General features: G+C 48.0%; 1 protein-coding gene across 2 annotated transcripts in view; it reads right to left on the reverse strand.

Moving 5' to 3' along the window:
• The window catches only part of NPY4R2 (neuropeptide Y receptor Y4-2), a 68,890-nt gene that overhangs the window by 51,242 nt on the left and 2,310 nt on the right, over window positions 1–15,338 (reverse strand). Inside the window, exon 2 of one of the 2 annotated variants that reach the window (XR_010839305.1) lies at window positions 5,591–5,684. Coding sequence is in view for 1 of the 2 variants with exons in the window: in XM_059052048.2 (XP_058908031.1) it covers window positions 11,844–12,977 (1,134 nt within the window). In the remaining variant the exon portion in view is untranslated. Of the gene's footprint in view, window positions 1–5,590; window positions 5,685–9,310; window positions 13,018–15,338 lie in introns of those variants that run through there. The other variant, XM_059052048.2, reaches the window with a different exon arrangement.

The following is a 15,338-nucleotide window of genomic DNA, read 5'->3' on the forward strand; positions in this document are numbered from 1 at the left end:
AAGATACTGAATATAGTTTCCTGTGCTATACAGTAGGTCTTTGTCATTTATCTATTTTATATATATTAATGTGTATCTGTTAATCCCAAACTCCTAATTTATCTGTCCCCCACTTCCCCTTCGGTAAACGTAAGTTTGTTTTCTATGCCTGTGAGTCTATTTCTGTTTTGTAAATAAGTTCATTTGTACTATTTTTTGGATTACACATATAAGCGAGGTCATATGATTTTTGTCTGGCTTACTTCACTTAGTATGATAGGTCCATCCATGTTGCTGCAAATGGCATTATTTCATTCTTTTTATGGCTGAGTAGTATTCCATTGTGTGTGTGTGTATATATATATATATATATATATATATATATATATATATACCACATCTTCTTTACCCATTCATCTGTCAATGGACACTTCGGTTGCTTCCATGTCTTGGCTATTGTAAACAGTGCTACTATGAACATGAAGGTGCATGTATCTTTTTGAATTAGAGTTTTCATCTTTTCCAGATATATGCCCAGGAGTGGGATTGCTGGATCGTATGGTAACTCTATTTTTAGTTTTTTAAGGAGGCTGCATGCTCTTCTCCACAGTGGCTGCACCTCTGCTTCATTCTATGGAAAGATGGGAGGGCTACAGGATTATCTATTTCCTACAAAGATAAAGAAACCATGGACTCTCCTAAAAGAGCACAGAATCCTGAATATATTCTAGTCCAACCTCCACGCCCCATTTGACTAATATGGAAATGAGACTCAGAGTTAACAACTTTCCAGACCTTTCTCAATGAGCGGGTGACACGGAATCCATTGAACAGTGAGAAGATGGCTACCATGAGATGACAAGGCTTCTATGAGGTCCAGTCACCCCTTCTGGACAACAAACCATACCCTGTGGGGCTCAGAACTAGACACAGAGCCCTCATAATTTCTAGGCTGGGGGGCAAACCTGGGTAACGCGCTGTGGGAAAGAGACTTGGACAGCGGAGGGTAGGCTGAGGAGGAGGTGGGTGGGCACAGCAGTACATGCCCCGTCATCAAGGTGCCCTGCACAACCCCATCATCCTCGTCAGGACTCTGTGCTTATGAATGAGAGCAGCCTCCCTCTGGCAAGCTGAACCAAAAGTCTGCGGAAATGGCCTTAGGGCTGCAAACTCCTTGAGCAAACAAGGGAAAAGTACCTGGAGGCCCACGCTGCCTGCTGCAGCAGGGTTCAGTGGGGGAAACCCACAGAGGTAAGCTCCGGAACAGCGCATGGACCCGTTCCCAGGCCTTGCATGGGGATCTAGCTGGACTAGTGTCAAACTCCAGCAGAGGGACCCCAGGCCTTGGGCTTTTATGATTAGAGAAGCAGCAGCCCCTCTCCTGATTGGATCAGGACTCGGGATTTGATCAAAGTGTGGTTTGGCAGAACTCTGGGCATCTGCCCTGCTCTTCCAGCTCAGCATTCAGAGTTGGGGAGCTGCAGCCCCACTCTGGCATGGCCAGGGTTTGGGGTTCCAGCCTATGACATGGCAGTGATCTACCAAGATTGGTCATCTTCAGGATTCAGCTGGAGCCAGCTTCCTTGGAGCTCTGCAGGAGACCAGCCTCTCTGTGAGGCCAGCCTGCAGAGAATAGCTAAACCAGGAATCAGCTGAATACATTAGTTCTCACTACCCTAACCCCTTCTCACTGCAGTCAAAAGCAGCTTTCCTAACCTCAAACTTAACCATGGAACCCTCTGCTAAGACCTGTTAGTGTCTTCCCTCACCAGCATGATATAGTCAAACTGCTTAGCCTGGGATGAGAGGCCTCCTCCACCGGATCTCACCTCTCCATCCAGGCTTACCCTCAGCAACCCCATCCCCAAATGCACTGGATCTGCTACCTCCCACCATTGCTCACAGCAAAGTGAGTCTTTTCCCATCCTGCCGGCCCCATGAACTTACAGACGCGTTACCCCAAATGCCCTCATGGAGAATGTCTGGCTCCTTCTCCACACCCTGACTCTACAATTACCCTTGTCATTGCACTGCGTAGTTGTTTTCATACCTGCCTGTCTGGAGGCGGCTTAGCCATGCCATCTGCAAAGAAGGTGCCAATGAATAAGGATGGAGGGCATCAGCTGCATATACCCCTCCCCAGAGCTCAGGCTCCAAGCCCTTCTGCCCTACCCATAGCCATAGATCCCAGATCTCACAGATGCTGAAACACCCACTCTCTTACATAAATCATGTTATCTTTAACTGTTTTAAAGGTACACACTGGACAAAATGCGGTGCTGGCCATTTCCTCTGAATAGTTAAATATACCAATGAGAACTTCAGTATTCCCTCCGCCAGGATGTGACTGAGGCCCCACTGTCAACTGACAGCACACCCTGACATTGCCCAGGGGTCTGAGGAAAAGGCTGGTGCTCACACCTGCCCAGATATGGCACAGGTTTCCCATGAGCTCCAGGTACGTGGGTCTGTAAAAGTAAAGGTAGGAAAAGGAGGTCTCTCTCTTTAAGAATTCCTTTGTAGGGCTTCTCTGGTGGCGCAGTGGTTGAGAGTCCGCCTGCCAATGCAGGGGACACGGGTTCGTGCCCCGGTCCGGGAAGATCCCACATGTCGCGTGAGCCATGGCCGCTGGGCCTGCGCGTCCGGAGCCTGTGCTCCGCAACGGGAGAGGCCACAGCAGTGAGAGGCCCGCGTACCACAAAAGGAAAAAAAAAAAAAAAAAAAAAAGAATTCCTTTGTAGATCCACCCCCACACCTTAAAGTTATCAAACCCAGAAGGGGCTGCAAATGACATTTACAAGGTGGCCACAGGCTGCTGGCCATCACAAAGCGCACTATCTTTAAGGGAGATATGGTTATCTCAGTGAGTGGAAGTTCTTTGTTCTGAAAGCATGCCCCATTTTCAGTATGGTTTCCTTGGCAGTCGACTGAATGAGTAATCAATGCCTGTTAACAGCTTCATGAATGAAAGGAAATGTATTTTAAGAGAGCTTCTACCCAGCTGCACGGACAAACTCTTTTCAAAGTCTGACAAGAATCAGTTTCACATAAAGGGTGACATTTAAACAACTAGAAACCTCAAGGGCCATGATTACACAGCCCCATTAACAAGCACCCTCCTGCTCCATGATTCATTGGCAAGTTCACCCTGCAGATGCCTTCCCAGCTGCCCGAGGTAGGAAGTGCCTGGCTGCTGTCGGTTAAGAAGGCATCTGAATATGCTCTGCCCCCAGTGTCTTCTCAGGACCCAGAAGCCCCAATCTTGTCTGTCTGTATATTTGCAGCCGTTGTGAGATGTATCCGAGCCTTGAAGAGGTACTCTGGGGGGCTTCCCGCGTGGCGCAGTGGTTAAGAGTCCGCCTGCCGATGCAGGGGACACAGGTTTGTGCCCTGGTCCAGGACGATCCCACATGCCGCGAAGCAGCTGGGCCTGTGAGCCGTGGCCGCTGAGCCTGCGCGTCCGGAGCCTGTGCTCCGCAATGGGAGAGGCCACAACAGTGAGAGGCCCACGTACCGCAAAAAAGAAAAAAAAAAAAAAAAAAAAAAAAAGAGAGGTACTCTGGGGTGAAGCCCGACCACCAGACCAGGTCAGGCCAAGGGCCTTGTCACTAAAGATGTCGGTCCAAGTGAGCATGACCTGCTTTAAGACAGAGATGACAGCTATGCTCACTCGTCCACCACCAGACCATCTCTCAACAGGGTGTAAGAATCACAGATTTCTTCTCTGAAGAACTTCCAGGTCTTTTCAGGATTTTCTCAGGCATCATTGTATCCCTACAAAGCAGTAAGTCACAGCAACAACTCCCAACTTTTAGCCAAGAAGCTTGACCTTGAAACAGTCCTTGATTCTCAAAAGAGCTGAGGCCACAGGTCACAGATGAAGGGCAACTTACCTGGTGTCATCTCTGGGAAAATGGCTCCTGTGCCTGGCTTACTCCACCCTGTCTACCAGGACATTCTGCTGAGCACTACCCCACCCCGTATCCCAGGACCCCACCTTGTTTGCTGACCTCAGTGTCCTATCAGCAGATGCAGCTCTGGGAAACTGGAATTCCTTTGGCCCACATCCAGCTCCAGATCAGCTCACACCCCAGTCTAGCCACAACCCAGCCCCACCCCCTCAGCATGACTTGGTCAGGCCTTGGCCAAAGCTCTCTAGAGCTCCAGACTCAAGCATCTGGCCATCCACCTGCACACCCAAGAGGGCCCCAAACACAGCATGTCCAAAGATAAACCAAAAAAATAAAAACCCTCTCCATCTCACTAAATGGACCAGACATAGACCTACTTTCCCAAGTCTGGAACCTGGGAATCTTCTTTCTCTCTCCCACACCCAAGTCATCCTGTCCATTTGACACCCAAGTATCTTTCTAATGAATTTATCCTCTCCAAGTCCACTTCTGCTTTTGTTGCTTGCCTGGCATTACTTTCTTTGGGGGCTACCTCTATGCCCTGGTATGATAACCGTGCACATCCATGTGATTCAAGTGGGGCTGACCCCACCATCTTGATCTAGGAGTGGTCAAGGGATCCAGGCCTGGATACAGAAAGTGTTCCAGCCACTTGGCCACAGTCATCAGTTAAGGGCTGAACTATCAGAATCCTCCCCAGAGTTCTTACTGGGCATGGCGAGAAAGCTATGCCCTTTCTCCTTGGGCTCACAGGGACCAAGGTAAGACAGGAGCTGCTCTTACTATCACATGTAGAGTGTAAAACCATGAAGAGACCAGCAGAATCAAGGGATTAGAGAGAGTGGTAGAGACCAGGGGGCAAGGAAAGGAGAGCTCTGATGTCATTGTTTTAACCCCAGAATCCAGCCTACAGTCAAAGAACTTCCTTTGGACAGGCCCATGACATGAGTCTATAAATTCCCTATTTCATCATAACAAGTTTGAATTGTGGTCTATCTCCAACTACTGAACACCTGCTGACCCAATAGCTCACATGGACGGGTCTCCCTCCCTTCAATCTCACCTCCTGTATTAGTCTGCTAGGGCTCCCATAACAAAGTATTACAAACTGGGTGGCTTAAGCAACAGAGATGTATTGTCTCACAGATCTGGAGGCTGGAAGTCCAAAATCAAAGGGCCAGCAGGGTTGGTTCCTTTTGAGGGCTGTGAGGGAGAATCTGTCCATGCCTTTCTGGTAACTTCTGGTGGTTTTCCAGTAATCTTTGGCCTTTCTTGGCTTGTAGAAGCATCACCCAGATCTCTGCCTTCATCCTCACATGGCATTCTTCCTGTGTGTGAGTGTCACTGTGCCCAAATTTCCTCTTTTTGTAAAGACACAGTCATATTGGATTAGGGACCCACCGTACTCCACTATGAGCTCATCTTAACTAAGAACACCTTCAATGCCCCTACTTCCAAATAAAGTCATATTCTGAGGTACAGGGGTTAGGACTTCTACTTATGAATGTGGGGGGACACAATTCAATCCATAACACCTCCCATCCCAACTTAGCTCTGCCTGCATCAGAGGCCTCTTTTGCCCTACTTGAGATCCTCTGGTTTTTACCTGCTTCTTGGTCTAGTGGCCGCTGCATCATCCAACCCTGCAAGGCTCCAACCAACTTCCCACAGGTGTGACCTGATGCCACCCCACCTCGTACCTTCACAACACTTCTCTTCACCTCTTCCTGGAGCTGTCCTGTTCACGGGAAGGTGTGTTCAGTGTCTATGAGTGCACAACTCCATGGGCAGAATCTTTGACAAAAGGAAAAAAGGAGCCAATGAATAAATTCTTACTTCTTTCTCCTTCCAGACAGACTGTCCTGAGATAGTTACACCAAAAATAAAGTGATCATCTGCCTCTTAGAAACAATCAGCTCATAAAATACCTTGGAATTGGCTCTCTCTTTTTCCCTGTTTCATTCCCCAGGTCCCTCAATCTGTTTCCTGGGATTGGATTCTCTAATAAAGAAAAAGACCTTAGGCCTCTGACTCAGCTTCTGCTTTTAGGGGAACCCAGGCCAATTGAGCTACAGTGCTCTCTCTCAGTATAACCTGACCACGCCATTCCCCTGCTGAAAGCCCTGCAATGCTTCTCCATTGTCCTAAAGTTCAAACTCTCTCGCTAAAAGCTGGAAGGCGGCTTAGAGGCCATCTGGTCAGTCTTCTTTCATGCTGTAACAGTCCAAGTCATGGGCTTTGGGATCCATCAGATCGGGTTTTAAACCTGGCTCTTTCTGAAAACTTGGATAAAGTTTTTCACCTCTCTAAGCTTCAGTTTCTTCATCTACCCAATCCCAGGGTTGAGGAGAGGCAATGTATGTAGTGTCTAGCAGAGTGTTTGGGACACTAAATACATAGCAGTCAGCATTATTACAGGTGAGGAATCGAAAAGCAATACACAAAGGGAGCCGCTCAAGGTCACACAGTTGGCTCATAATAGCTACCCAACCTGGGACCAAAATCCTACAAAGCCAGACTGGACTCCACAAACAAGAGGCTGAAGTTAACCATGCTCACTGATCAAATATAAAAGTGTTTAAATGTATTACTCTACAGATATGTCTTCTGCACCTCCCATATGCAGACACTCTCTTGAGAGCTAGATAGTGAACGAAACATACAAGGTCCCTGCCTTCATGGGGTTTGTATTCTAATGAGGAAATGAGACACTCCACAGTGAAGCAGTAAATGTGTGTAAGCACATCATAGGGTGCTAGGTGCTATGGCATAAAGTAGGAATGCAGAGTGAGGGGGCTTATATTTTTATAACATGGTTGAGGAAGCAATGTTCTGATAAAAGCTCACTTAAGGTAAAGGGAGCAAAGGAGTGAAACCGTTGATATCAGGGGTAGCATTCCAAGCAGCCCCAGTGGGAGCACAGAGGGCTGAGGTAGGAGCGATCTTAAGAGTGTTCAAGAGACAGCAGAGAGGCCAGCACTGGTGCAGGGGGTGGGCGAGGGTAAGGTGGTAAGAAGTGACGTCACAGACAGCAGATGGCTTGGGCAGGCCATGGACTGTGAATTCCACTCTGAGTGGCAGAAAGCTAATGAAGGGTTTTAAGCAGAGGTGTGGAGGGACCTGACTTAGGCTTCAAAGGATCGCTCTGACTGAGTGAGACCAGAGAGAAGGCCAGTGCAATAACATTGGTAGATGTGATGTTGGCTTAGACCAGGTGGCAGAGATGGGGGAGGTGAGAAATGGTCAAGCTCAATACATTTTTTTTTGTTTGTTTGTTTTTTGTTTTTTTTTTAACATCTTTATTGGAGTATAATTGTTTTACAATAGTGTGTTAGTTTTTCCTTTACAACAAACTGAATCAGTTATATCTATACATATGTTCCCATATCTCTTCCCTCTTTCAATACATTTTTGAAGGCAGAACTTTCAGAACTTGCTGATGGATTGGATGTGGGGTGTAAAGAGAAGTTTGGTCCCAAGACTGGGACGCAATGAAATGAAATGAGGGAGTTGCCATTTGCTGAAAGGGGGAGATTAAGGAAGAAGAGGTGAGGAGGCAAATCGGGAGCCTGCTTTTGAACACGCTGATTGGATGTCCAGTAAACACAAAGTAATGACTGGATAAACAAATCTGGAGAGCATGGGGGAAGTCCAGACTAGAGATTCCCATTTGGGAGCATTGGACATTGAAATATTCGGTGGTATTGAAAGCCAGGAGCCTGGATGAACCCACCTAGGGAATGAGAGCAGATGGGCCTCCATGGCTTCCTGGGGACAGGCCAATGTTCCAAAGTCAGGGAGATGAGAGCCCAGGAAAGGAGCCTGAGAAGGAGTGCCCGGTGAGTCAGGAGAGAACCGCAAGTGTGGCATCCTGAAGTAGTCACATGCAGATTTAAAAAAAAAAAAAAACATGCAGATTTTCAAAAAAAAAAAAAAGGACCAACTGCCACATGATGCTGATTGCCACATAAGACAAGACTGAGAATTGGCCACAGGATTTGGCAACATGGAGGCCACCAGTGACCTTGGCAAGAGCTACTTGGATGGACAAAAGAGCATGGGAGGAGGAGAAGCAGAGACTTCGAGATTCCACAAACCTCTGGAGGAGTTTTGTGTGAAGGGAGCCTAGAAAACTGGTGATGTTGGAGTGATGCTCATGAGTGAATGAGAGTAAAACAAGATTGAGTGAAGATGGGGGTCTTTTCATTAATGGTAATTTTTCAACAGTGTCCAGGGTACAGGGAAGCAGGCATTATTCAGGGAGTGGAAATCATTCCAGCCTCTTGGGAAATCAGTTTAGCAATACACATCAAGAGCCTTGAAAGATGTCCATGTCCTTTGACCCACTGATTCCACTGCTGGAAATCTCTCCTCAGGAAATAATTCCAAATACAGAAGAAAGTTCTCTGCATAGACATTTGTCACAGAATTGTTTATAATAGGTCTAGGAACATCTAAATATGCCACAATAGATAATGATTAAGGATGCAGGATGGACCCACTGACTGGATTATAAACTCCCTGAGAACAGGGATGGTGTCTATTTTATTTATCACTTACCCACAGCACCTACCGTGTAATTGATATTTTTTGAATGAATGAATAAAAATTCTTATAAAGTTAAGCAAAAAAAGATAAAATAATCCTTAAATTTACATGTATATCTGCATATGCTCACAGTATGATCTCAACCATGTTTTAAAAAAACAAACAAACAAACAAAAAACACCCTAACACTATATATATAAAAACTAAAGAAATAACTCCCTAAAATGTAAACAGTAATCATCTTTGGGTGGTGAAATATGATTTCCTTTTTCATTTTATTTTTATTTTGTACATTTTTAAATGAATATGATTACTTTTATGATGGAAAAAACAAGTCAAGGTCATTTCTTTAAAAAGGGAGGGCTTGGGAGTTCTCTGGCGGTCCAGTGGTTAGGACTCAGGGCTTTCACTACCATGGCCCAGGTTCAATCCCTGGTCAGGGAACTAAGATCCCACAAGCCACATGGCGCAGCCAAAAAATAAGAAATAAAAATAATAAGGAAGGGCTAAAGTTAGGCAGGATTTACACTCTCATCGACAGGACTCAATAAGGTTTTGCACCCTCCGAGTGTCCCCAGGCAGTCTTTGTCGGTGTTGAGTCTCCAATTCCAGCCATGGTGCTCTTATGAAGATGGGTTCCTCCCACTACTATCAGGGACAGGTCTATTTTCTGGGTGAGAGAAGGCCCCTCCAAGAGCTAAAGAGAGATGCTGTTCAGAGGTACCAGCTTTCACTGGAGCATTTTCTAGATTCTTAACCAGCTGGCAAAAACAATATCCAGCGAGATGGAAAACTGTTGATGATACAGTTTTAAGTGAAACAGAGCAGAATACAGAGAAGCATGTTCGCCAAGAATATAACCATGCAAACTGTTCATTTCACAAATATTTATTGAAGGAAGGAAAAGGTCACAAGAAATATGTCCACATGCAGCCAGATATGCAATCAAAACTGAATCTACCTTTTCAGCAATACCATTTTACAGCCATATCTCTAGAACTAGGATTCCTATAGCTCTACTGTAGATCCCACCGTGGGTGTCTAAAGGTGGTCACCGACTGGCTCCAGGCTCCAGGGCAATCTGTTTCCTAGAGGAGAGCTTCTTGAATGTTTGCACCATTAACTCGGAGATCTTGATAAAATGCAGATTCTGATTCAATAGGTCTGGGGTGGGAAGAGAGACTCTACATGCCAAACAAGCTCCAAGCAATGCTGAGGCAGCTGGTCTTCTGAGTACACTTTGAGATACAAGTGCCAAAGGTGCTGGATAAATGGGAAACCCCAAGGGTCATTAGGAACCAGGAGCAGGAGACAGCCATCCAGGCAAGTTGTGCCAACCCAGCAAGGTGAGGGGAGCACAGAAGATACTCAGCGAGGCTTCCATCCACTACCCGAATTCCCAATGCCAAGCACCTTCACCAAATGCTCAGCCTGGTCCCCCAGTCCTCAAGCATGATAGCACCCTAAAGCATCCTTGTCCCCAAGCATCTTGGCACCACTGAGATGAGTGATGACACACAAACTCCAGGCAATCGTATGGGATCTGGAGGGCCATGAGGCCCCCAGTTCCTTGCGGAGCTTGAGCAATGACATCTTTCTGGAATGGGTCCCAGGGTCTAGGCTTTGCCAGCAGGTGGTTACCTGGAGCAGGTGGCACCAGAGGACAAGCACAAGCTGAAACCAAGAGAATGGCTCAACAATCTGTCCAAAAAACCAGGATAAAGGTGAGCAAAGGAAAGGAATGGGAGATGTGACCAAAAATTGGGACAAAACAAACAGTTCCAGGGAGGGAGCTGGTGACTCAAAGAGCAGTTGTTTTTGGTGTCAGCTGTATGGGTTCTTGGTCAGAGGCCAGGCCAGAGAGATGATCAAATGTGGCTGTTCAATCTCCTGCTACCTGGCCCTTTGCCAGATGCCCTGTGTAGAGCCAACACTTGGAGCCTCACAGTTAGGCCCCTCGAAGGGTCTGGGGACTTGAATACCCTGCCCCAGGAGGCCATGGTGGGTCCAGCCACTAGCCACTCTGCAGGTCTGAGCAGGTACAACCAGGCCTGGACACCCCATCCAAGGTGGCCCACAAGCAATCTTGACATTTCCCTTTCTGCAAGGACAAGCTGTCGGGTCCACACACAGATGAAGCCTTGGATCCAGAAGCCTGAACCTTGACCTCCATGGGTGAGATATTCACACTCATTGTAGCCCTTTCTCCATTTCCCAGGCTGGCTGGAGGAAGGGGGACACTCTGCTCCTTTCAGCCCGTGCCCCAGACTTTAAGAACACCCTCCCTGGCCCTGCCACTACTGAAAGCCACTGGGAGGCCCAAAGTCCCGGGGAGGCTTTGGAAGAACGGTGACACATCACCTGGGGCAAGTCAGCTCAGGGGCAGAGTGGAACGAAGGAGGCTGGAGTCATGGCCTTAAGTCTCTTCAGTGGGTGGACTGGGGAGGGTCGCAGAGTCCTTGGGCAGCTGCCTTGTCAAGAGAGGTCCTGGGAGGCAAGGAAGGGCAGGCGAGAGAGTGTGGCTGCAGCAGCCTGAGCCCTTCCTACACTGGACTGTGGCGCAGGGTGCTGTCCTCAGCTGAGCACTCAGCAGGGGCACCTGCTACCTTTCTTGTCACCATGGTAAATCTTTCTGGAGCCCTCTCCCTGTGCCAGGGACTGTCCCAGGCATAGGGGACCCAAGCTCTTTGACAATACAGATGTCACCCTCAAGGGGCCCACAGTCTTATCAAGGAGAGATACTTGCAGGCTTATTTCCATTCAAGGTGGCAGATACAAAGAAAGAGGAAAAGGATGGAGTAGGATGTGAACCCTGGAATTCCTGCTGCTCGGGGCTGATATTCCTACTGCAGAGGAGTGTGAGCAGGCTGCCGGGGTCCCTTCTCCGCAGCTGGATGTGCTAATGATATACAGTAATCCCACTGTCTTGCCTCCATAGAACTCTTTACCACTTACAAAGCCCAACCACAAACATCGTCTCCCACAGAGGTTAGGGGTTTACCAAGGTCCAGAACTCTGACTCCACGTGTTCTTCCCCTCACCCCACCATGGACTTGCAGCCTCACTGGTGGAAGTGAAACCCCTGGGCTCCCGGGCTGGGCATCTGTTGCTGAGTTACCAGAATGAACTACAGACCATCAGTAAGACCATCTCCGGCTCTGGCATCTGCTCAGGATGCAAGACATACTGTGTGTGACCTGCAGAATCCAGACTCAGAATTCCCCCAGGAACAATAGCTGAACCATCAGAATGTTCGGCTTCACAAGGCAAATGGATGCAAAAACAGGCTCTTGCTACCCTATCTGGGCCCCATAAAGCCAGTGCCACCCCCAGCTTGCAACGTGCCCACTTAGCTAAGTGAGGAAGGCTGGTAATGAACATGGCAGAGAGAAGCCCTAAACCTGGCTAGATGGGGTTGGACCTGCCACTGAGCCTCAGAGACTCTTTGGAGACTTCCGTATGCACTGTGGACAGAGGCAGATGCTCGGACTCCTCCACAGGGATGCTCTGCTGACAAGTCAGCACCAAGGCCTTGACCTCCTTCTTGAAGTTGGTGTTGAGAAAGCCATAGATGAAAGGGTTGACACAGGTAGAGGCCATGGCAAGCAGGTGGCACACCAAGAAGATGAGGTTGCCATGACAGATGGGGATGGCCTCATGGTACCAGTCCTCCAGGCTGTTGAACACATGCAAGGGCAGCCAAAGCACAGCAAAGGCAACCACCATTACCACAAGGATCACATTGATCCGCTTCATCTGCCAAGCCTGAAAGCTGTAGGTCCCCTTGCGGAATACCCGTCCCCGCTTGCGCAGACGCTGGTAGATGCGAACATAGCAGACCAAGATGAAGGCCAGTGGAATGCAGTACTGGAAGAGCAGCAGAAAGGTGGTGTAGATGATGCGGTGATGGTCCAGTGGCCAGGACTCAGTACAGACCACCTTATCCACCAGAAACTCCAGAGCCTTGGAGTGGTTCTTATGAAAGACATTCTCTAGGATGCTGTTAGCCAGGAAGGGCAGGGAAAGGAAGGCCGCAATGAGCCAGATGACCACAATCCCCAGGTAGGCCTGGGAGACCCTGGGTTTCCAGCCTGTTGGATTGATGATGAGCTGATGCCTCTCCAGAGCCACAAGTACAAGCGAGAGGATGGAGACTGTCACCGACATACACTGGATAAAGGCCGATATCTTGCAAAGGACCTCGCCAAAGATCCAGTAGTCCATGACGGTGTAGATAGCTGTGAGTGGCTGGCAGATGAGGCACATGAGGAAGTCAGAGAAGGCCAGGTTGGCAATAAGCAGGTTGGTCACATTGGCCTTCTCCTTCTGTCTAATGGTCACACATATCAGGCAGAGGTTGCCCAGGACTCCCACGATGGTCTCAATGCTGTAGGAAGTGACAATGAAGACCATTGGGTCTATGGAATCCTGGCAGTAGTCAGAGAAGTTGTATGGAGTGTACAGAGAACTTGACTTGCTCCTGTTTTGACCCCGTGGGGATTCTGGGAACAGCAAGGCCAGGAAGTGAGAGATGTTCATGGTGGATGTGAAAAGATTCCAGGAGATTCAATGATGACATCTGCAAAGCAAAGACAAATGGCACTGAAGGATACTGCCTCCTGTGTGGAATCCAGGGAAGAGTGGGGACCAGGTAGAGAGGTTCATGGCTGCTTCCTTCCCAAGGCTGAGACCTAGAGGACCTGAAACTCAGAGACGTAAAGCAACTTGCCCACAGTCACACAGCTAATAAGTAATGGGGCCCAGATACAAACCCAGGTCTGTCTGACGTCAGAACCTGTTCCACAAATTCCCTCTGACCTCAGAGTTTGAGGCTATTTTGATGATAAAGAAGGTGGACTGTTGTATGCAGAGTTCAGGGACAGAATTATTTAGGGAACATGGGTAGAAATCCCCTTATCACATTTTATGCAAATAGAGACAGCAACACATTCTGCCATGTGCTCAGGTCCTTCCACGGCACTCTCTTTAGGACAGAACAAAAACCTTGGGGCTTGACACATAGTGTGCCCTCCTGGTCTCAGCCCCTACCTGCCCTGCCAGCCTTGTTTCTCAGGTGACACATGGCAGAGTTGAAGACAGCCAGGTATGCAAAGACTGGGTCATCAGCACACCAGCTCTCTCCTCCTGACCCCTACATGTACACACACACCAGGCCAAGGTCAAGGGATGCCCACTGCCTTCCCTATGGGTCCCCTCCATGCCTATGCTCAAGTCACAGCTTGCAGCTCCCAGACAGCAGCCTGGGCCATACCTCCATGTCCCAGCCCAGCCTGGCCGTTTTCCTCTGGTGCCTCAACACAAGGGACCGTCTGCCAAGACTTAATTGGAATTTGGACTCCAGAGCCTCCAGGTGGTAATGCCAATGACAGGTATTTTGACGTGGAGCGCCACCGTATCATCACACACCATTGGGGCTCACCTTCCTCATGACTTCTCTAGTCATCACTAATCCCACAAGCAGTTCTCAACCTTCAGGAGACATCAGAATCATTCTAGGAGCAGACTGAAAGCACAGATTCCAGAATCCCTCACCAGGAGATGCAGTTAAGTGAGTCTAGGATGGGGACCAGGAATCTGTATTTTAACAACTGACCCATATGACTCCAATGCACATGGTCCTTGGACCCCATTTTGATAAGTACTGTTCATAGAGGAATACTCTATTTCAGATATTCTTTAAGGCCTTATAATGATCATGTCTATTTGTGAACTGTGAACATTATATATGTTCTTTATGTTCCAGTGCTAAGTTAGAGACAGTTTTTACAGGGTATAGCCAAAATTAACCAGAGGTCAATAAAACCTATTTGTCAGCCGTCAAAAATGTCACTCACTGTACATTTAATTTAGCTTATAAAGATGAGTCACATTTTGCCATGTACAAGATCGTCATGAATTCGAATGACAGTTTATAGTCTGGTTATTTCAGCTAACCAATCCCACAGGCAAGAGGATTCTTCTGGTACCACAGTCTTCAGGCAAAAAGAGTCATTTGGAATTGAATGTGACAAAATGAAATATACCAGGGCTAAGTATAAGGTCCAGTATTTGAGTGAAAAAACAGCCATAGCTGCATGAAACTGTGGCAGATACACTGTGCTCAGAAGCAGCAAATAAGGTGGAAACCCAAGACTCTGGTTGACCAACAGCCAGGGCTGGGTCAACAATGGGAAACAACACCATTGGTTCCAAACTGGCCAAGCTCAGCATGATCAGAGTGCCATTACTAGATGGGGAGGGCTCCAGAAAATCCTCCCTTCTTTGTTCATTCATTCACTCAATAAGCATGTACCAAGTCCCACGCTACAAACAAGGTCTGCAAAGATGACTTATACAGCCATGTCCCTCCCAGACCAGAGGCACTAGCCACCAGGAACACAGATGAACCTCAATGCCACATTGCCATCGCCAAAACCAGTATGAATGGAATGCCTGTGAGCTGGGAGATCAAGGAAGGAAGCAGAGAGATGAGAGAAGAGGGGACATGGATCCAGGACTCAAAGTCTGAAGAGGAGTTAACTATCCAAATAGACAAGGTGGAGGACGGAATTCAAGGTACAGGGAACAGGGTACAAAGGCAAGGAGGCAGGAAAGAAGAAAGCCTCCTCAGAGAACAGTAAGCAGTTCAGAATAACTAGAGCCTCGAGTAAGTGGAAGGGAGTGGCAAAAGATGGCCTGGAGAGGTGGGCCAGACCAGGAATGCTGGGTGAGCTGCTGAAAGGCTGCCAGCAAGCCCAAGTTCATTCCAGAAAGGTCACTTGGATGTAGAGAATAGATTGAGGGAAAGGGTCAAGACAGGAGGAGGGGGAGGGCTGAAGGCAGCACTGGGGATCTGCCTGGCTTGCAGCCCTCTTCTCAGAGAATTCATAAAGAGTTAAC

This window comes from Kogia breviceps, chromosome 2 (genome assembly GCF_026419965.1).
Source record: "Kogia breviceps isolate mKogBre1 chromosome 2, mKogBre1 haplotype 1, whole genome shotgun sequence".
Lineage (NCBI taxonomy): Eukaryota > Metazoa > Chordata > Mammalia > Artiodactyla > Physeteridae > Kogia > Kogia breviceps.